The sequence below is a fragment of the Stegodyphus dumicola genome, chromosome X1, assembly GCF_044657685.1.
Source record: "Stegodyphus dumicola isolate Sdum_Otavi_A_Nest chromosome X1, ASM4465768v1".
Lineage (NCBI taxonomy): Eukaryota > Metazoa > Arthropoda > Arachnida > Araneae > Eresidae > Stegodyphus > Stegodyphus dumicola.
In genome coordinates, this window is record NC_140780.1 from 13,337,323 (window position 1) to 13,360,152 (window position 22,830).

General features: G+C 33.2%; 1 protein-coding gene across 2 annotated transcripts in view; it reads right to left on the reverse strand.

Annotated features, from left to right (window-relative positions):
• LOC118198763 (STE20-like serine/threonine-protein kinase) overlaps nt 1–22,830 on the reverse strand; it is a 249,198-nt gene that overhangs the window by 90,412 nt on the left and 135,956 nt on the right. For both annotated transcript variants that reach the window (XM_085808321.1, XM_085808323.1), the window contains exon 12: nt 8,419–9,112. In XM_085808321.1, the coding sequence (XP_085664447.1) occupies nt 8,419–9,112 (694 nt within the window). The remainder of the gene's footprint in view (nt 1–8,418; nt 9,113–22,830) is intronic.

The window sequence follows — 22,830 nt, forward strand, 5'->3', positions numbered from 1 at the left end:
TTTAGATCCATCAGGTTTTTTCTTTTCTGGAGCTAAAGGTAAATCTGAATGATAATCACGTAATTTGTTTGGCTATTCTAAATCAACTTCTAATATATATCCTTTTTCAGAATTACCTGGACAATTCAGATCATATACTTTTACCCATTTAAATGCCCCATAGGATAAATACTGAGACATAGCCCAGCCATACAAATTATTAGCATCTAAATATATTAGATAATTTGATTCTTTATTAGAATCATAATCTTTTATATATTTATTATTTGCTTTCGCATATCTACACTCTTAGACAAAAAAAAAAAAAAAAAAAAGGACGTATCATGAAGCACCGAGAAGATATAAAGCAAATTGGACACAAATTGATATGTATACAGGTTTCGAAGCAAAATGCAAAATTTTACATTTTGGCTGCCAATGAATGAATGGTTGTCGCTACAGTGCATCTGATCTGCGCAACTGGCAGGATATTTAAGAGAGCAATTCCAGGTCATAAATTCTTCACAAATTTCATTCCGTGTACTCTGACAGTAACTATACCTCCATACAGGTGCACGAATGATATGCGCAGATGTCAGAATTTGAGAGAGGTTGTGTAATTGGGCTCAAAGAAGCCAGTTGGTCTCATCGGATAATAGCTCAACATTTCAGCAGGAGCGATGCCACTATTAGACAAAGCTGACAGGAATGGGTGAACCATGGCCGCACACAGCGTCAAGAAGGAAGCGATAACCTAGAGAAAGGACAGAACCTGAAGACCGAGCAATCGTCACAGCAGCACTCACAGCCCTCGATGCATCATTATCATCGATTGTATGTGCAACTGGTGCTTCAGTGACTGCAAGGACTATTCATAGATGGCTCACAGAAAGTGGGCTGAGGTCACGCCGCCCCTTGCGCCGACTACCACTGACCTCTGTACAATGTCAAGCCCGTTTGCAGTGGTGTCGGGCTCATTCGCACTGGAATGTCACTGACTGGAGTAGAATAGTCTTCAGTGATGTGTCCCGCTTTGAACTGAGCACCGATGATCAGCAAAGGCGAGTCTGGAGACACCCCGGACAGTGATGTGATGACTGTCTTCTGGCAGACAGGTCAAAAACCAGGAGTGATGGTCTGGGGAGCACCGAGAAGATATAAAGCAAATTGGACACAAATTGATATGTATACAGGTTTCGAAGCAAAATGCAAAATTTTACATTTTGGCTGCCAATGAATGAATGGTTGTCGCTACAGCGCATCTGATCTGCGCAACTGGCAGGATATTTAAGAGAGCAATTCCAGGTCATAAATTCTTCACAAATTTCATTCCGTGTACTCTGACAGTAACTATACCTCCATACAGGTGCGCGAATGATATGCGCAGATGTCAGAATTTGAGAGAGGTTGTGTAATTGGGCTCAAAGAAGCCAGTTGGTCTCATCGGACAATAGCTCAACATTTCAGCAGGAGCGATGCCACTATTAGACAAAGCTGACAGGAATGGGTGAACCATGGCCGCACACAGCGTCAAGAAGGAAGCGGTAACCTAGAGAAAGGACAGAACCTGAAGACCGAGCAATCGTCACAGCAGCACTCACAGCCCTCGATGCATAATTATCATCGATTGTATGTGCAACTGGTGCTTCAGTGACTGCAAGGACTATTCATAGATGGCTCACAGAAAGTGGGCTGAGGTCACGCCGCCCCTTGCGCCGACTACCACTGACCTCTGTACAATGTCAAGCCCGTTTGCAGTGGTGTCGGGCTCATTCGCACTGGAATGTCACTGACTGGAGTAGAATAGTCTTCAGTGATGTGTCCCGCTTTGAACTGAGCACCGATGATCAGCAATGGCGAGTCTGGAAACACCCCGGACAGTGATGTGATGACTGTCTTCTGGCAGACAGGTCAAAAACCAGGAGTGATAGTCTGGGGAGCACCGAGAAGATATAAAACAAATTGGACACAAATTGATATGTATACAGGTTTCGAAGCAAAATGCAAAATTTTACATTTTGGCTGCCAATGAATGAATGGTTGTCGCTACAGCGCATCTGATCTGCGCAACTGGCAGGATATTTAAGAGAGCAATTCCAGGTCATAAATTCTTCACAAATTTCATTCCGTGTACTCTGACAGTAACTATACCTCCATACAGGTGCGCGAATGATATGCGCAGATGTCAGAATTTGAGAGAGGTTGTGTAATTGGGCTCAAAGAAGCCGGTTGGTCTCATCGGATAACAGCTCAACATTTCAGCAGGAGCGATGCCACTATTAGACAAAGCTGACAGGAATGGGTGAACCATGGCCGCACACAGCGTCAAGAAGGAAGCGGTAACCTAGAGAAAGGACAGAACCTGAAGACCGAGCAATCGTCACAGCAGCACTCACAGCCCTCGATGCATCATTATCATCGATTGTATGTGCAACTGGTGCTTCAGTGACTGCAAGGACTATTCATAGATGGCTCACAGAAAGTGGGCTGAGGTCACGCCGCCCCTTGCGCCGACTACCACTGACCTCTGTACAATGTCAAGCCCGTTTGCAGTGGTGTCGGGCTCATTCACGCTGGAATGTCACTGACTGGAGTAAAATAGTCTTCAGTGATGAGTCCCGCTTTGAACTGAGCCCTGATGGCCAGCGAAGGCGAGTCTGGAGACGCCCCGGACAGCGGTGTGATACCAACCTGACTGTCTTCCGATAGACAGGCCGACAACCAGGAGTGATGGTCTGGGGTGCCATTTAATTTCATAGTAGGATCCCTTTGGTTGTCATCCGTCACAACCTTACAGCACAGCGGTACGTCGACAAAGTTCTAAGGCCCTTTATGTTGCCCTTCATGTCACACCACCCTGGGCTTACATTTCAGCAAGATAATGCCTGCCCTCACACTGCACATTTCTACTGCTTGCCTCAGTGCTTGCCGAACATTACCTTGGCCAGCAAGGTTGCCGTATCTCTCTCCTATTGAGCATGTTTGTAGCATTATGGGCAGGGCCCTCCAACCAGCTCTGGGTGTTGAAAATCTAACGCTCCAGTTGGAGAGAATTTGGCACGATATCCCTCAGGAAGACATCTGCAACCTCTATCAATCGATGCCAAGCCGAATAACTGCTTTCATAAGGGCAAGAGGTGGACAAACGCGTCACTGACTTTTTCACTTTGTGAAGCTCTATCACTTCAATAAATCATCCAATTTTTCTCAAACTGTAATCATTTGTTTTCCTGTACATGTACACCACTTCTACTGATTTTCATCCCATTTGGATAACTTCTTCTTGGTGTATCGCTTTTTTTTGGGGGGGGTCTAAGAGTGTATTACAATATTGTGAAACTCCACCTCTTATTCCCTTTTCTATCATCAAAATCATATTTGGATCTTTAATCAAATCTAATTCAATTTCAGTTCTTCTTAACATTGCATCCCATGACAATCCAGGTGTTGTGAACTACCTTGCTGAATCTAATTTATATGTTTTAAGCAAACATCCAATTTTCTGCTCATATTAAAACATCTGTTTTGACATATAGTTTTGAATATTGTCTCAAATTTTTAATTTTAAAAGCTTTCCATACATTTTGAGCATGCTTGTAATCATCATCAGATACACCACATTCATTTAATGTACTATAAAAACATTCTTGTGGTGGTAATTTAGTTTATATCTTTCTTCAGAATCCGTATAATCATAAGGATAACTACCATTTCTTGTTATTAAATCTAGTAAATTTTAAGGAAAATGTTTTCCAGTTTCTTTAAAAGTAGATTTAAAAGAATTTGCTCTTAAATATTTTGATCAAAACCTGCATAAATGATAAATGGTAATCTCATGGTTCGATTATAACTTACAAATTTTATTTTTTCTTTTATTGGCATTTTGATTTTACATGCTTCATTGGTTTTACAATCTTTTTCATATGATTTAAATTTTTCACTTGAACGTAAATTTAATAATTATCTATCACACCAAAATAATTGGTGTTCCCCCATTTGTGATCTTAATAATCTATTAATATTTTTAATCCAACAATAATGATCATATTCATCATCCTTAAGATATAGTAAATTTACATGTGTCTAATTTATTTTTAGTATAATGTAATATATAAAGTTCTGAGTTCTTATACCCATATACATTCACAGATATATCATTCTGTTTTTAAAACTTTGAAATTTTATCTAAAGAGACGGGAAAATCAATTCCTTTGAAATTTAATTCATTTTCATATTTTTTATAATTTGAAATTCCAGATGAATTTTCACATGATACATTGCAGATAAAATAGCTCACATGAAACATTTATCATCATGATTTTTTTTACATTTATAATTGCTACTTTATTTTTCAGTATTTGTGGTAACTCCATATAACGACTTCCTTTTAATGGTTCATATTTATTTATTGATTATTATTTTATTTAATTCTAGATATTTTATCTCATATAAACTCCAACCTAAACCAGAAGCTTCAAAATCATCTGCCTCCTTTATTATTTTATAATTTGCTTCTTCATAGAATTCTTTTAAATCTGTATTCATTACTATAATATATTTTTTTGTTTTATGTATAAATTCTGTAAAGTTTTCAAATGCATTGTTAATATTTTTTTATAACAAAATAGTTTTAAATTTACTTTTAAATGTTTATGATCCATTAAACTTTCTTTAATTAAATCTTTAACAATATTAGTTTTTTCAGTTAAAATATCTCGAATATAAAGTCTATTTTTAATCCAATACGTTTTCAATCCAGACTTAAAACTCGATTGAGTTTCTTGAACTTCACAAAGTAAAATACCATTTCTATGTTTTAGACTTCTTAAATGTTGATTTTTGCATTTGGCTTGTAATATAGCCCACAAATGTCCCATTTTATTTGAGGAGGTCTAGGTTTTTTGGTTCTGAAAATATAGCTTTATCAAAAGAAAATAAATTCCAAAAAATGTCTTTTTGTACATGATCTATTATACATTGAATAAAATCATTATGTTTCAATGTTCAAGATTTTTTTAATTAAAACTTTTACACTACTCTAATACTTTTTTTTTTTTTTTTACTCATCATTAAATAAAACCATTTTCTGCTTTGTTGATCTTAAAAGATTTTTTATATAAGGTTTTTTTAAAATATTCACCACAAATATCGCATTTTATTTTTAACATTCTAGGTTTTTTTCATTTTTGAATATATATCTTCACTGAAAGGAAATAAATTCAAATATACTTTGCTTTTCATTTGCTCTGTTATATTTTGAATAAGATCATGTTTTTTTAATTTTAAATATCCACAAATATTATTATTTTTACAATATTGTTTTAAATCTTTAACAGTCATCATGGACGTCTCCATTTATAGGGAAGAAATTTTATAAATGTTTGCTTTCGACCAGCTTGGCGGATATGATAATTACTTCTTAAATGTCTTTGTGATAATATATATATTGTTTTCCACAATCACATTTTCTATAACTAATTGCTAATTTACACAAATACTACGGTTAAATTTTCCATGATTTCGATGTTTATAAAAATCATCTAATGATGTTATAATTTGACAATGCATGCATAATTTTGTCACTTCCATTTATTGACCAACAATTTTTTAAAGGGTAATTAAATGGATACAGTTTTTTTGGGGGGGATAATGTAGAAGTTGCAGAATCCTCATATATCGAATCTTCCGAAGATAGTGACCCACAAGAATATATTAAAGTATATCAAAACTTAATGTTGAAATCGAAGACGAAAAAATATATTATGTCCCCGATTTAAGTATTTTAAAAAAGAGAAACTAAGGTAGATTAACATATTTCAATAAATTAAAAAGAATTTACAAAAGAGGCTGACAAAATGTTGGAAAAATTTTTAGACTTTAGAAAAATTTTTATTTTTAGACCTATTACAGAAAAAATATTAATTGCTTATATATTCTGAAAGAAATTTGTAATTATTTTACCATAAATCATAAAATTAATAAGACATACAAACCAAAAAAATCTGGAATTCATTTGTAGTCTCCTATAAATGAATACATTAATTTTAAAAAGAAAAGAGAATTTACAGGAGTTTACTGAAGAATTCTCGACACCCCTACATTTTATAAAAATTGGATTGAAAGAATTTTTCGTTGAGGTTTCTTGGGATAACATTAGCGAATTTTATGAAAATAATAAATTCAAATATTGGAATGTTAAAGAATGGAATAAATTTGTTATTTCTGATGGTTTCTATAGTCTTGCTAGATTAAATATTCGAAGTCAAAGTTTTCTGTTTAATAATGAGTACTCCAATTTGCCACATAAGGCCACATATATATGTATCTCCTATTCAAATTACACAAATAGAAGAAGAAAATTAATTTAGTATTAAATTAGAAGAAAATTATAAAATTGATTTAACTGAAAGTAATTTTTATAAAGTTTTAGGATTTGAACCAAAAATATATGAAGAACGATGGCAAAAAGGTTCCCTTCATGCAAACATTGAATACTTAACTGATGATATTTATATTCATTGCAGTATAATTGAAGGTATGCAAATTAATAATCACTCAACAAAAGTAATTCATATATTTGTAAACACTCATTGACCTGGTAGTAAAATTATTCAACTTTTTGATAAACTAATCTTTTACAAAGTTAATAATCCCAATAGAGGTATCACAAGAATTAAAATCAGCACAACTGATAAAAAAAGAAATACACTAAATTTAAAAAATAAGAAAGTTAAATGTAAATTTATTACAACTGATGAGAATGAAAATTATTTAGGAAAAAATTTATTGTTCACTTCAGAATACCCTCAGTAAAATTATTTTTTACTGTCATTAAATTATTTTTTACTGTCATAAATTCTTTCTAATAAATGGAACATGAAAAAAACTTAGAAATTAAAGCAATCAATTGAAAAAGTAAGATTAGATAAAGAAATTAGAAAAAGTAAAGATGATCAAACAAAAGAAAAATTAGGAATTCAAAAAGCATTGGAAGAATTTTATAACCCTGTTACAAAAGAGATTGAGAAGTATGAAATGTCAAACAAAGATACTGTCAGAAATATTCAAGATGCTTTACAAAATATATCATTTCTTCCCTTAGACTCATTCAAGTGACTGGTGCCATCTATTGATGAAACTAAAACACAATTTCCTTAAAGCTGAGGGTAAAGATGGATTGGAAATAGGATCGTTAACTAAAACAGAAAGTTTATTATTATTAGTATTGTGTAGCACCGCTAGAAAATCTAATTCACAAACGAAAGATGTTTCCTGAATAATTTTGTCTGTAGAAAAATGTAAAGTGATTTTCTGACTAACAGTGAAGACTGGGAGAATATGTGAAAGAGGTATTCAAGACCTTACATAGAAAAAGTAGGCCTTACTGTAAATCTAGTAAAATGAGATTTTGGAGATAGGGAAGTGAAATTTCTCGGCCATATTATAGGTTCTAGTAAGCATTCACAAGATCCAGAAAAAGGGGAATCTATGAAAAAATACCTAGACCAACGCCGTATGTATGATTTGCCAGCTATTTACTATGATTACATTCCATATTTTGCAACTTTAGTATTACTCTTGACAAACTTGACTAAAAACAGAATAACCACTAACATCCCTTAGAACAATGAAGAAACAGCTTTGTAAAAATTAAAGCAACATCTTTCTGACATGACTTAACTCTAAATCTCGGCTTTGCATTCCTGCTGCCAAAATTATTATAATACTGGTGCAGGTTTCTGAGTCAACCTGAAGGGCTTTCCAAAAATCTCATTCCAGAAGTGTTACCAGCAATGGCAGCACCGAATGCAGAAGTGTGTGAATGCTGAAGGGAGCTACTTTGAAGGTGATAATGTCGGAGAACTGATTCTGTAAGTACAATGATTTATTTGACCAGTCCCTCCACCTTCTTTTTTAAATAATGGCTATTTTTAACTTCTGTAATCTAGAACTAAAATTAGCACTTTTTATCATATCAGAATGGCTAAGTAAATTTTAGATTTTCTTTCGATTATTAAAAAAAAAAAAATGTTAAACAATGCTGCATGACTGCTTAGGAAGCAGACTCAAACTTGAACTTGCTAAAGTTTTAAAATAAGCTACTGTAAAAAGTTGTTTTAAAAATGTAAATGATATTTTAGATGCTTTTATTCATATTTGCTTTTTTTACGAAATTAGAATACTTTTAATGGACACTTCTTTGTATAAAATCAAAAACGTATTATTTGTTTCCATATGATTTTTAAAATCAATTTCTTATTCCTTTCTTTAGGCTAAATCTAATGATTTTTCTTTTAAGACCTGAAATCTGCACATCCTCGTCTCCCATCCTGAGCAGATTTTTGATCTAATCTATATGTCTTATTACTTCAATTTACCAAAAAAGGGGGCACAAAAAGGAAACAATTTTAAAATGCATGCACACAAATATATATTTACCTTTCTTCTTAAAATGACACAAGTCTCTTTCTCAGCAGCACTTGAAAGAGATTTAGCTCCTTGAGAGTTACTGCAATCCTCAATATTTTTAGCAGCTGTTTCTGGAATATCATTAGTTTCAGATCTTCCAAGAGCATGTGAACATACATTTTGTTCAGGAAGTATATCTTTGTCAATTAACTGAGAATTATTCAAATTATTACTAGATTTGTCAACATCAACATCATTTTTTGGTTGAATGGGAATTGATGTCAAGCTTTCTAATGCAAGTTCACTTATTTTAGGAGGCACTTCAAGAGTAGTATTACTCGAAGTCCATAATTCTTTACACAAAGGTTGTGTTGGTGGCATTTCAATGCTTTCCTTTTGCTTATAAAACAAGTTTCCATTTCCATCACTAGATTTTGTTTTATCAATAAAAAGAGTCTCAGGAACTATTTTGTCTTCAAGTATAATGCTATTTTCTTCTGCAAGCTCAAAATTCAATGGTAATGAAGGAAGACTATTGATATCCAAACTATTTTCAGAATTTTCACATATTTCCTTATCATCACTATGACGCAACAACTGAAGAAGTTCAGATTTCTCTTTCGGAACGCCACCATTGTTTGTATTCAGGGTCATGACATTTATTGTTTCTTCCTCCATGAATGTTCTATGAGAAATGTCACCAGAACTGCTCTTCATTCTAAAACTAAAATACACATTGTAATTAAGAACTACAGAATTACAATAAAGAATAAAATGATAAATAAATTTAGTGAAATTTTGAATATCAATAAAACACAAAGTATTTTCTAATAGATTATCTTAAAATATTCTTTCCCATCAAAATAATCACTCAGGTAACACAAAAGAAAGTTTAATTCACATTTCTTAGTTCTAAATAAACACTAAAAATTAGTAGGTATTAAAAAAAAATAAGTACATTCTGTTAAAACTAAACTGTCTACATCATAAAAATTCATATTATTTATTTATATGTTCTACTTATTAAATACTGATGTTTTATTTGATTAAAATATGTAAAAACCAACAATAAAATTAATAAGCAATTTAGTATTATACAGTCAAATACCAAAAATCCGCCAGCTCCTGAAATCCACGTTGCCTCTTGAGTTATAACATCAAAACCAAATTACTGACCTCATGTTAAAAGTTTTCCCCCTCCAATCTGCATCGAGGTACAAAAGCACACGATTAATTCAATTTTTTTTCAAAAATCACGATTCATGTTGTTGTATTTTCACGAGATTGTTTATAGCTACGGTTTGCTTTTTTATCCACATATTTTGTGGATAAATTAAAAATATTTTTTATTTTAGCTCTTTTTAATAAAATGACAGATAAGAAACGCATTCATGATTTTATTGCAATGCTGGAAAACATAAGCACATTAAATTGATGGTAATGCAAAAAATGGAGGCAGGTACTACTCCTCAGTTTATAGCAGAATCGTATGGAATTGTGACATGGGCCATGTATGATATACGGAAAAATAAAGAAAAGCTGTTGAAATTTTACAGCAATAGTGATTCTAACACTGGAATAAAAAAACGGAAATCTTTGCCTCAGACAAAACGAAACCTTGATGCTGCCTCGAACGAGTAGTTCTGACAGCAGCAGACTAATAGGGTACCAATTTCAGGACTGATTCGGAGAGAAAAGGAAAAGCATATTTATGCTGATTTAAAAACAGAGGAGCCGTCCAATTTCAGAAGCAGCTGGCTAAACAGATTTAAGCACAGACTCGGTATACGTTATCCAAAAGCACGAGGAGAAAAACTTTCAGCAGATAAAGATGCTGCAGAAGAATTTATCAATGACTTAGTGTTAGTAGAAGAAAATCTCAGCCCAGAACAGGTTTTTAATATGGACAAGACTGGATATTTTTGGCGATGGCTGTCAAGAAAGACATTTGTGACAAGTGACAAGTGGTGCACCGTCAGGGAAAAGAAGCTGAAGGAAGAGTTACTATTTTAGTATGCAGCAATGTAGATGGTACTTAAAAATGTCAGCCAGTGGTAGTGGGTAAGAGCACCTACCCCAGAGCTCTGAAAGGAGTAAAACAATTATCTAAGATGAATTTTGATAATATAAAGAAGATTTGAATAATAATAACTAATTGAAAGTAAAACTTATAAAGATTTTAAACTTGGGGGAAAAACACAGAAATGGAAATAACACATTTATATACTATTTCACCAAGAGTGTTTGGAATGTATGTATCTACTTTTTTTTTTTTTTTTTAATGCCTTTGTGGCTTAGCCTGTCCCTGCATAGCCATATGGCAGGTTTTGCCTGCTAGGTGGGCTGGGGGCCAGAGCTCAGAACTAACATATGATTTATAGGAGCAATAAAAATTCCTGCTGCACAAAACAACTTATAACCGAATGGCTTATAGGGCATTTTGTTAAAGATGCTAGATGGCACTGTAACAGTGTGGGGTTACCATCAAATTGCAAGATTTCACTGTTGTTAGACAACTGCTCTGCATATCCAGATGCAACCATTTTAACATGTGATAATGTCATGGCCCTTTTTTTGCCCCCAAATACATAACTGATCCAACCAATGGAGCAAAGCATAATACACAGTATTAAATGCCACTATAAATCAGAGTATCTGGGAAAAAATCCTTTCAAGTGACCATTCTACTTCACTTTGTGATTATAAAAAAAATTCATCATCAAAGACTGCATTTATGTAAGCTGAATCATTGAATTCTGTTTATCAAACAATATTAGTAAATGCCTGTCGCAATGTATGGCCATCTTCTCTGTTTATTGAAACTGAGAGTGATGACAGCGAATTTTCTGGTTTTAGGATCAGTGCAGCAAGAGAATTGCTTTTATATTTGAAAGAAAGAATAAATAAGGTGGCTTTGCAAGAAGGAGATATCATTTGAATGGATGATGTGTTCAGATGAGCCAACACTGGCATATCAACTAACTGATGATGAAATAAATCACTGGTTCTGTTTTGAACTCGCCAGAGCAAGAAAACAATTCTGACACTGATACAGATAGTGAATTTGCTATATCTTTTAATGAGGGTTTGGAACAAGGTGAAAAATACTACCATGTCAAATATCTCCAGCTAGAACAACAGAGCTGTGTCACAGATCAAGAGATTAAGACTCTCTATAATTTACAAAAAAAAAAAAAAAAAAAAAAATGTATATTATCATAATAATGTATATAATAATTTAATTAAATGTATCTAATATGCCTTATTTATTTTGCACATTTAGTCTGAATATTATGATTTATCTTTTCTGTACTGAAATCCACAAAATTCTAAAATCCACACAACCTGTAGTCCCAAGCTTTGTGGATTTCTAGACTTTTACTGTATCTCAATGATTAAACGTAAAACATTTAAAAATAAATCTGATATCTGTAATTAGAGAATTCATGCATAGGGGCATAAAATTTATATTAACCTCAAATAAACAGTATGTGCAAATACAAAAAATGTCATTATCGTTAATATTTCTACAATAGTTATATTATGAATCAATGATTATCATATGTAAATACGTAGATGATTTACTGAGGGAAAATGAGAACCTAACACAAGGATGAAACTTTTTATTTATAGAACATTACAATCACATAAAAGAACATGTTTTTGTGAAATAATGATAGAAAAGGCCACAATTTATAGGCAATTCATTGGTAAATCACGGAATTTCGCAAAATTATGTTGATCCTTTTTAAAACATTACACACAGAGCAATAATATGCATAACCAATACATAATTAATAAGCATTATATTATACATTTTTAAACTGATATTTACCTTTATAGCTTCTTTCATTAATGACAAGTGTATTAACCTTTATAGCTTTATAGCTATTTAAATAAATTTATTAACAAGGGAACTGGAAAAAACGAGTTTGATACGAGTTGATAACGAGTTTCTTTTTTGAAAGCGAATTTTAATTTCTTTTCCAAAACAAATTTTAATTTTTTTTTTTTTTTTTTTTTATTCTAAACTGTTTTACTGTTGCCACTTGAGCAAAAGGAAAATCGCAATACGAAACGTTTGATGGCATTTCAGTACAGCAATGTTGCCACACACTCCCTTTCCAGTAAAAGCCTTATACCTCATAGACTTTCAGATATGCAGGAAATCTCACTTTTTGACCAGTTCTTTGTTTCTAGGGGTAATGTCTTTGGAAAGATCATTATTGTAGGATGCGTTTGTAAAACTTTGGAGTTATCAACTTCGTATGTCTAAAGACTTGTTAATACTTGATCTTTGAGTCTGAAACATGGTTTTAGTCTATCTATCTTGCTTGAAACTATCACATTGAAATATTCTTTTAAATATTGTTTACCCAAATATGGTCAAAGATAGGTTGGTTGAAAAGAAGACAAAATTATGCTATTAAAAATGAATACATGTTAACAAGCTGATAAGTCATAGTGTATGAAACCCCCCCATGGCTGGTTGTTAAAAGTTAGTTCAACATTTTGGATGTGGCTTTCCAATTTTTGTATAAAATTTGGATGCTTAGCAGTTGGGTATTTAGTAAAAAAATTCTTCAGGCAAACAAATTGGTGTGCCACACACAAGTTAACAGAAGAACAATGTAAATCTTCCTTAATGGTGGACTGAATCCTAAGAACTTAAGGTCAACATCAGTCCAAGAATTTTACATTTGAAGTAGGGATATTATGCTGTTTTTCAATGTTAGTGTTTGATTAAACCATTAGTTGTGGATGATAAGCTGTAGTGGTGTTAGCTTTGAAACCTAGGTATTTGCTCAAGAAATAGAAGAGTTGGATGTTAAATTGTCGACCTTGATCAGATGTTATCTTCTCTGGGATTCCAAATCTTGAAATCCAAGTCACAACGAGGGCATTTGCGATGGAATTTGCAGTTTGGTCTTCCAAAGGTACAGCTTCAATATGAGTGAATCTATCGATGTTGGTAAGTACATACCTAAAACCTTTGCAAGATGGTAAAAGTACCAATAATATTGATGTTAAGGTGCTTGAAACATTCATTTGAAACTTTGAATTCAGCAGCTGAAACATGGGTATGTTTGTGAACTTTGGCTCATTGGTATGCCAAACATTATTTAGTCCTTTGTTTATGGCAGGCCGAATGAATTTTTTTGTCACCAGCTTCAATGTCATATGAATTCCAGTAAGTATGCAGTAATGTATATTCCAGTATGTATGGAGTATTCAGTAATGTATGGAGAAAAATATTCTTTCACAAAATTCTTCAGAAATGTATGGCTAGTTAAAATCAGTGGATGTATCACAGTAAATTTCCTTACTGCTATGTGTGATAGAAATTTTTTATAATCAAATGGAGCTAAGTAGCCATAGTTTCAAGGCTCGATAATGTGTCTTTTGCCATATTTTCTCCAGCAATGTACTGCATGTCTGTAATGAAGTTAGCAATATAGTTCAGTTGCCAGACTTGTCTTGGAGAAGCTTTTTCTACATTCTGCTGGAACCAAAAATGATCAGTGAAGAGTTATTCTTCACTCATCAGAAAAGACTATCTTTCCAGAATGTGTTTAAAATGCTTTATGGCCATATAGACTGCAAGTGATTCTCGATAATGAGCACTTTAGTTTCTCTGTGTTAACGGATCAAGAGAAAAAGCTTAGCAGTTGTTTTTCACCATTATATAATTGATATATCACCCAGCCCACCGCAGAATCAGATGCATCTGTTGTTAGAGTGATCTGCATACCATTGCTGAGCTGCATAATGCACTTTTGACATTAGTAAAGGCATTCTGTGTGTCTTTGGTCCAAATTAAAGGTGCCCCCCCCATTTCACTTTACTCTTACGGAAGATTGACAACGATTGTTGCAGTTTGTGCTCAATTTGGTATGAAGCGATGGTAAAAGTTCACCATTCCCAAAAATCTGCATAAGTTTGCGAAGGAGTCTGATTAACTTTATCAGTTTTCAATGGAAGAGATACAATTCCTTCTGTTGATATCGCCTAACCTAAAAATACAAATTTTCTCAGACCAAATTTGCGTTTTGCAACATTTATGCTCAGCTTTTTTTGGGTGTTTCCGTGTCTGGAGAAGCAAAGAAAGTGTCATCAAGATGGCAGAACACAAAGTCCAGACCACTCAGCATGGTGGCAGAAGGTTTCTGCAGTATTGCATACACCAAATGTCATATAAGGAAATACAAAAAGTTCAAAAGATGTTATGATGGCAGTCTTTGGAATACCAGCTTCATGAACAGGAATCTATTAGTAAGTCCTTACAGTTGAAAATGATTATGGTTGAAAAAAATTATTTTTCCAAGCAGAATGTTCTTACAGTTCAATAGAAATTGTAGTGGGTAATGGTTTTGATTACGGGCATGGCCTCCAGTCACCGAATTTTTTTAAATGAGATGTAATGGTCTTGACCTGCTGCTTTTGGATGGTCTGCAGAGATTTTGAAGCATATAATCAACTTTTTTTGAAAAAGTCTTCTGACTTTAACGAATATGGGGTTTCGTTTGGTTTTGATGAAATGCATCTGTTGTCAGAACACGCGTCATGTTTTTTTCATTTTATCATTTCTTATGTTGGGTTACATAAGTATGGAAATTTATTTAAAATGGTTCTATATTAGTTTTAAAAACTGTTAGCAATGAATTTAGTAGTGACACCATAGTTACCTAAAGTGTCTTCAGTCATCAATGCAGAAGTACCATCAATTAATTTCCTATTTTTACTGTTGACTAATAAGATAAAATGTGAAAGAAAGTTTATTCCAACAAAAGGTTTACCGACATCTACAATTATAAAAGGACAGTTGAAAGATCGCTGTATCCCCAAATCCAATTCTAATAGTTTTTGATCATATGTTTTGACTGACCATTAGCTGCAAACAGCTCTGACGCAATTCTCTCTTCCGATGGTGATGGTGGGATAACTGATTATTTCCGCTCTAGCATCAATTAAAAAATGGGTTCCTGATGCGTTGTCATGATTACATAGATGACTCAGCTCAACCACTTGACTTCCAGTGGTCACTGAAAACTGGGGATTCAATTTTCCTCTTTCAAAACCCTGATATTTACACTGTAAGCCCTCTCGCCAAAGTGTTGGTGAAAATAAAAGTTATTTGGATCACTGTTATTTTTTGAATGATTTCTTGTACTTAATCTGCATCTTTGTCTTCATAGACTGGAATCTCTACATTCACTTATTTCTGCTATCTGCAGTGCTAAGTTTAAAATATGTTTCTGTAAATCTTGAACGATATTGTTAGGAGAAGATGGAGAAACAATGCAAGTTACATAATATGAATTGCGATTTAATTCCCATATTGTGTCAGCCAATTTCATCAGTTTGAACAAATTATAACTGCTTACAGACAAAATGCTTGCCATATTATGTGATAGTTATTGCACGCATACGGTTTTCAAAGACTTATCTCACACCTGCTCTCATGACAAAATGCATATTTCACAGAGAAATAGTGATGGTTTCCTGTCACCCACTTCCAATTTAGTCAGAAGTTTGAGACTCATCTCATACCTGCTCTCATAACAAGATGCATATTTCAGAGACAAATTGGGATGGTTTCTTGTCACCCAGTTCCAATTTAGTCAGAAGGCTGAGTTTTTCTGTGATTCAGAATTAGCAAAAATTTCAATAAGCCTCTTTTTAAGATCAGATATTTGCCATCATCTGGTGGTTTGATGAGGATATCAGTGACTTGTGACAAGTTTGATGGGGATATCAGTGACTTGTGACAAGTTTGATGAGGATATCATTGACTTGTGACAATGTCCTGCTTTGATCAAAATGACTACATAATCATATTTTGTTTGATTAGCTGTACTGCAAGTGTTGTGGAACTATGCTTCAATCTGAAGAAATCATATTTTGAAGACGGGTTTTTCAAAAAGGAGGAATTTTTAGACTTATCCCATCAAATGTTAATCTCTTCGATGCTGTTTCAGCATTCTTCAGCATTGTTTGTAGATATTTAATAATAATCAAGAAGTCACATCCAGGTTGCCAGTTTATAAGTTCATTGATTAAGGACACATATATTAACCGTAGAACTAACTTATTTAAATAAATTTATTAACAAGAGAAAGGAAGCTAAACAAATGATAAAGAGTTTCTTTTTTTTTTAAACACATTCTAACATTTATCTTTTATTCTGAATTCTTTTATTGTTGTGACTCGGGCAAAAAGAAAATCGCAATGCAAAGAGTTTAATGCCGTTTTCATATTGCAAACAATGATGCCCCAACCTTTGTAATCAATTAAATATTACCCCCACTCATTACAAATCCCATTTTATCAGATCAAGATTCTCATTCACGTGGGTACAATACTGATTCATCGTACAGCATATACACTGATTTTCTATTAAAATGCTGCATTATCCTGCAGTATATATTTAAATTTGAAGAATGATCACTTAGTATCAGTACTATTCTCTACATACTGATTGACAATAAATGGTGATTTTAGATAGCTTGGAAAAACAAATCTTTTTTCCTATTCTAGAAATTTAGTAAAATTTGCATAACATGAAATCTTTCAACAGTCATTTTACTGAAAAAATTCTTGTGCTAATTGATCCTCTTCGGTACTGAAATGCAGCTAAAAACTAACAAATTTCTGCAGTCCCATAAAAATCAAAGAATTTAAGTTAAAATTTCTCATATGCCGTAGAGAAGTTTTTCGTTGGCTGACATGTGGTGCCATAAATTTTCAACACATAGCGCTTAGTTTTTTTCTTAGAACAAACTTAGTTTTTTTCTTAGAACAAATAGACAGAGTTTAACAATCTAATTCAAATTCTGTGATTTAAAGTTCTAGTTTGAGTTTTGGAGAAGAATTACTTCAGAGTATACTTTTCACGTAAATTCTTACAAAAGTTTAAAAAGTCTTAAGCATTTTCAACATAGCAGAAAAGTAAAATAAATAAATAAATAAATAAAAAAAAACAATCAGTGTGAAAGCATAAAAGCATTAACTTGCAAAGTGTTATCCAGATTAATTTCAAAATATAGTCAGAGTAGGATTTGACTGGGACAGAGGTGATATCATTGATGACAGTTTGGAAGGAAATTTGACAGAAGTGGAATCATGATATGATTTTTCATCTAAACAATTCTATACAGACCAGAATAAATGGAAGGCAGCATAGGAATATGAGGGTGGGATAAAATACTCCTGATTAATTTATACAGTTTTCTATTAAAAAAAAATATCCAACAAAATTTGCACTCTTGGTTTTTCTTGATGGAACACCAGTCTCTCTTATGCATTAGCTTTGATCTCCATTTATCCAAACTGAAATTTTGTGTGAACAGTGCACAGAAGAGAAAAACATTGGAATTCAATCATATACACATGATACATACATCTTTTACAAATAAGTTCTGTATATCTCTACAGATATACTCTATGAATGAATGTTTGGCTTTGATGTTATTTTTTTGCAATTCACTGGCTTGATTCTATGACTGTTTTTATACAATACTCATCTTGATTTACATTTCATCATCAATCATCATTTATTTCAGAAAAGGATCTATACTACCCTATTTCAGAAATATAGTGTAGAGAGAATAGTTCGCGCCTACGCATCTGTAATGTAATCCACGCATGCGCATCTGTAATGTGATGATCAGACGAGTTTGAGAATCGCCATCGACGGTGTAAGAGGGCTGGTCACAGCTATGAGTTAATGAGTGATTGTAATTAATTATGAGATTTAATAAAGAATCGAACCAGCGAATTTATTTAGTGTGTGTTATTTGGGACGAGACCCAAACATATCTGGTCGTAGTCGACCGGAGCGTGAATAAATAGTGTTTCGTTTTTGAGTCAGGAGTGTTTGTGTTTGCCAGTATTCGCAGCTTGTTCTTTTCAACGAATATCGCTGATTTGGGATACGGATATTCATCAAAAGTGAATCACTGCAGAGGTAAGTGATTCCTCTCTTGTTAATTCTGTACTTTCTGTGCTTGTTCTGTTATAAATAACAATGTTATTTAAGGGTAAAAAAGAAGATTTAAGGCTTATTGACTTAGAAATAAATCTAAATGTTGACGAAAAAATGACTATAGCAGATTTGACTGATATTATTGAGAATAGTGAAATTTTTAAAACTAAACAAGATTTAGTAAAAGAGATAGCAAACTCTATTATCGAAAATAGAAAGCAGGAAGAGCAAAAACTTGTGGAGTTAGAAAAAATAAAACTTGAGAGATCAAAGAATGAGTTAGAGTTGGTTAAGCTTAAAGCAAATAAATAACAATGTTATTTAAGGGTGCTAAAAAAGAAGATTTAAGGCTTATTGACTTAGAAATAAATCTAAATGTTGACGAAAAAATGACTATAGCAGATTTGACTGATATTATTGAAAACAGCGAAATTTTTAAAACTAAACAAGATTTAGTAAAAGAGATAGCAAACTCTATTATCGAAAATAGAAAACAGGAAGAGCAAAAACTTGTGGAGTTAGAAAAAATAAAACTTGAGAGATCAAAGAATGAGTTAGAGTTGGTTAAGCTTAAAGCAGAAACTAAACTTGATGGTGTAATCGAAACCGAAACAAAATCAGAGTCACTAGATCAATTAATAAAAAGTATCAGAACTTTAACTGTAAAAATTCCTATACGGCCTGAGAGTTGGGGATTTTTCTTTTCGTCATTAGAACAAGCGTTTATTACAAAAAATGTTTCGGAGGACTATAAAGCAGAAATTCTGTTAAATCTGTTAGGAGACAAAGCTTCGAGTATAATAACCTATTTACATGATAGGGATATCGCGAATTATGAAAAAGTAAAAGAAGTAGTTCTGAAGGAGTTTCAGCCAACACCATATTCGAGTTTACAAAACTTTAGAAAAACTGTTAAACAACCACATGAAACTCATGTGCAGTTTGCTTCACGCTTAGTAACTGCATGGGATTATTATTTAAAATTAAGGAAGGTAACTGACTTCGAGACCCTCAAACAACTAATAGTTTCAGATAGGTTATACCAATCTTTAGATACGGGAACAGCTTCTCACATTGCTGTGAGGCAAGGTGATTCATGGTTTTCACCTAGTGAGTTAGGTAAAGAAATAGATTTATATTTCACATCACGAGGAAAACCTCTTACTGAGAATTCTCATGTTAATCATAAGTATAATAGCTCAAAAAGTGTAGCTAAAGTGTTTTTATCAGATGTTAAAACAGAGAACTGTATTTTATGCCACGAGAATCACGGATTGGCAAAATGCCCATCGTATTTAAAATTACCGGTACAAGAAAGAGTACAGGTTGTGAAATCTAATAAATTATGTTTTAACTGTCTACATATGCATTCAGTATCAAATTGCCCATCGAAATATTCTTGTTTTTATAAAAAACGGCACCACAAAACTATTCACTTTCCGAAAGCAAATAATATCGTAAAGGAGAAGGAATGTTCTTCATCGGAACAAAATAAAAACATAACAAATGTATCTGACTGCAACGTTCCCAAATGAGATGACTCATCGACCTTGAATGTTAATACGCGGGAGTTCGTTCAAAAGGCATTTATTAGCAATTATTCGAATAAACAGAGTACAGTTCTGCTTTCAACAGTCGTATGTTTTCTAATTGATAACGAGGGGAAAAAAACACAGAGTGAAGTATCTGCTGGATGGGGGCAGTATGTCGAACTTTTTGACACGGAATCTTATTGAGCATTTGCAGTTCGAGAAAGAAAAAAAAAACATTTCCGTTTTGGGAATAAATGATGCTACTTTAACAATAAAGCATAAAATTAATGCTTCGATATGCAATAAAGAAGGAACTTTTATAAAGAATTTGGACTTTTTAGTAATTCCAAAAATAACTGCTGATTTAACACCTTCGCACAAAATTAAAATTTCAGTGCAAGATCTTCCTAATTTAAAATTAGCAGATGAAGGATTTAATGTTCCAGAAAGGGTAGATATGTTGTTGGGAGCGGGAGTTTTTTATGAACTTTTGAAACCGAGTCAAATTCGAATGAATAATCCTGATCTTATTTTTCAAGATACAGTTTTTGGTTTTATCGTGTCTGGAAGTATTCCAACAGAGACTGAAAACAGGGTTCATTGTGGGTTGATAAAGGAAGAAGACAACTTAGATAAAACTCTTAGAAAATTTTGGGAATTAGAAAATATTGAAACTGATAAACCCAAAAACAAAGAATTTTTAATTTGTGAGAAACATTTCGTAGAAAATTATACACGAGATAAAACCGGTAGATACGTTGTTAAAATGCCATTAAAGGAGGATCTGGACACTTTAGGAAGTTCTAAACAAATTGCAACAAGTAAATTAAATTCCTTATGGAAACGCTTAGTAAAGAACCCCGAATATTTAAAATTATATTCAGATTTTCTAAAAGAATATCAACAGTTAGGACATATGGTCGAGGTGAGTGAAAGCGAGGAGGAACGAGGTTCATATTACATTCCTCATATTGGAGTATATAGGGGAGAAGAGAAAAGTAAGTCGACTCCCTTGAGGGTAGTATTTAACGCTTCTTCTTTGACAACCAAAGGAAACTCTCTAAATTCTATACAGTATAATGGAGGTGTGATACAAGATGATTTATTCTCAATTATGCTGAGATTCAGGAAATATATTTTGATATACAAAAGATGTATTGAGCTATTTCTATCCATCCAGATCAGTGGAAGTTGCAAAGGATTTTATGGAAAGAAGCCATAAGCCAGTTAAAAACTTTGAGCTAACCAACGTTACCTATGGAACTGTGAGTGCACCATTTTTAGCAATGAGAACACTTGTACAGCTGTCAAAGGACGAAGGAGATAAATTTCCTTTAGCAGCACCTGTACTGAGAGAAGACATGTACATGGACGATATTCTATCTGGAGCTGAGTTGCTACGTTTTGCGTTAGAACTTCAAAATCAGTTAATAGGCATTTTGAAGAGTGGAGGTATGTTACTCCATAAGTGGTGTAGTAATGCTACTGAACTGTGTCAAACAAACGACAAAACATATCCCTTTGGTAAATCAGAAGAATCTAAATCATTAGGTATTTTATGGAAGTCAAAAGGAGACTATTTGAGCTTCAACGTTAAAATCGAAGACAACGTAAAGGTTACGAAACGGCAAGTGTTATCCGTCATATCTCGCATCTTTGACCCATTGGGTATAATTTCTCCAGTTATAATTGTAGCAAAAATATTTATGCAGAAATTATGGCTGTTGACATTGAACTGGAATGATGTTTTGCCAGAAAAGAAGACTAAAGAATGGAAAGAATTCTCCACTACCTTGCAGCTAATTAACAACTTTGAAGTCCCTAGATGCATTTTATTACCGGATAGAATTAAGATTGAATTACATGGTTTCTGTGATGCCTCAGAGGCCGCCTATGGAGCAGTTATCTACTGTAAAGCAACATCAGCAACAAACCATACATCAGTGAGGTTGGTATGCAGTACATCGCGTGTCTCACCCCTAAAGAAGACTACAATCCCAAGACTTGAGCTTTGCACAGCAGTGCTATTAGCTAAACTAATGCATCGAGTGAAATCATCGTTAAAATTTGAGCTTACTACTATCCACCTTTGGACCAATTCTATGATTGTGCTGTCATGGATCAACAAAGAGCCACATCTGCTCAAGACATTTGTTGCAAACCGGATTTCAAAGATACAGGATCTGACTGAAATAGCACAGTGGCATCATATCACTTCTGAAGAAAACCCATCAGATCTCATATCTAGAAGTATGTCTGCCAAAAAACTGCAACTAAGTCAACTGTGGTGGAACGGGCCTGACTTCTTAATGAAGGATGAGTACCCTATAAGAGTTACACCTGCAGCAATTACTGAAAGGGACAGTAATGAACTTAAAAACTTTGCTGATTCTGAACTATCTACATGTTTAAATCTGAATGTGAATAATTTTATTAATGATTTATTGAATTGCAGTAATAAGTATTTAAAATTAATTCGTATTATAAGTTTTTGTTTTAGGTTTTACAAGAATTGTAAGCAAGAACAAAAGCAGGTAGGTAATTTACAAGTGAGAGAATTGAGAGCAGCTGAAGAAACTTTAATAAAATTAGTACAGGGTGAGTATTTTATGAATGAGATAAATGATCTTAAAAAATCAGGTATTGTTCCAAGAAATAGTTCTATTAAAAGTCTTAACCCTTTCATTGACAGTAATGGACTGTTGAGAGTTGGAGGTAGATTAAAAAATAGCAATTTAACTTATGAGAAAAAATTTCCTATTATTCTGCCTTCTAAACATAAATTAACAGAGTTAATAGTTAATTACTATCATTTAAAATATTTGCATGTGGGTCCTCAATCTTTGTTATATCATATAAGACAAAAATTTTGGATTGTAAGTGGTAGAAATGTTTGTAGAAAAATTGTAAAAAATTGTATAATAT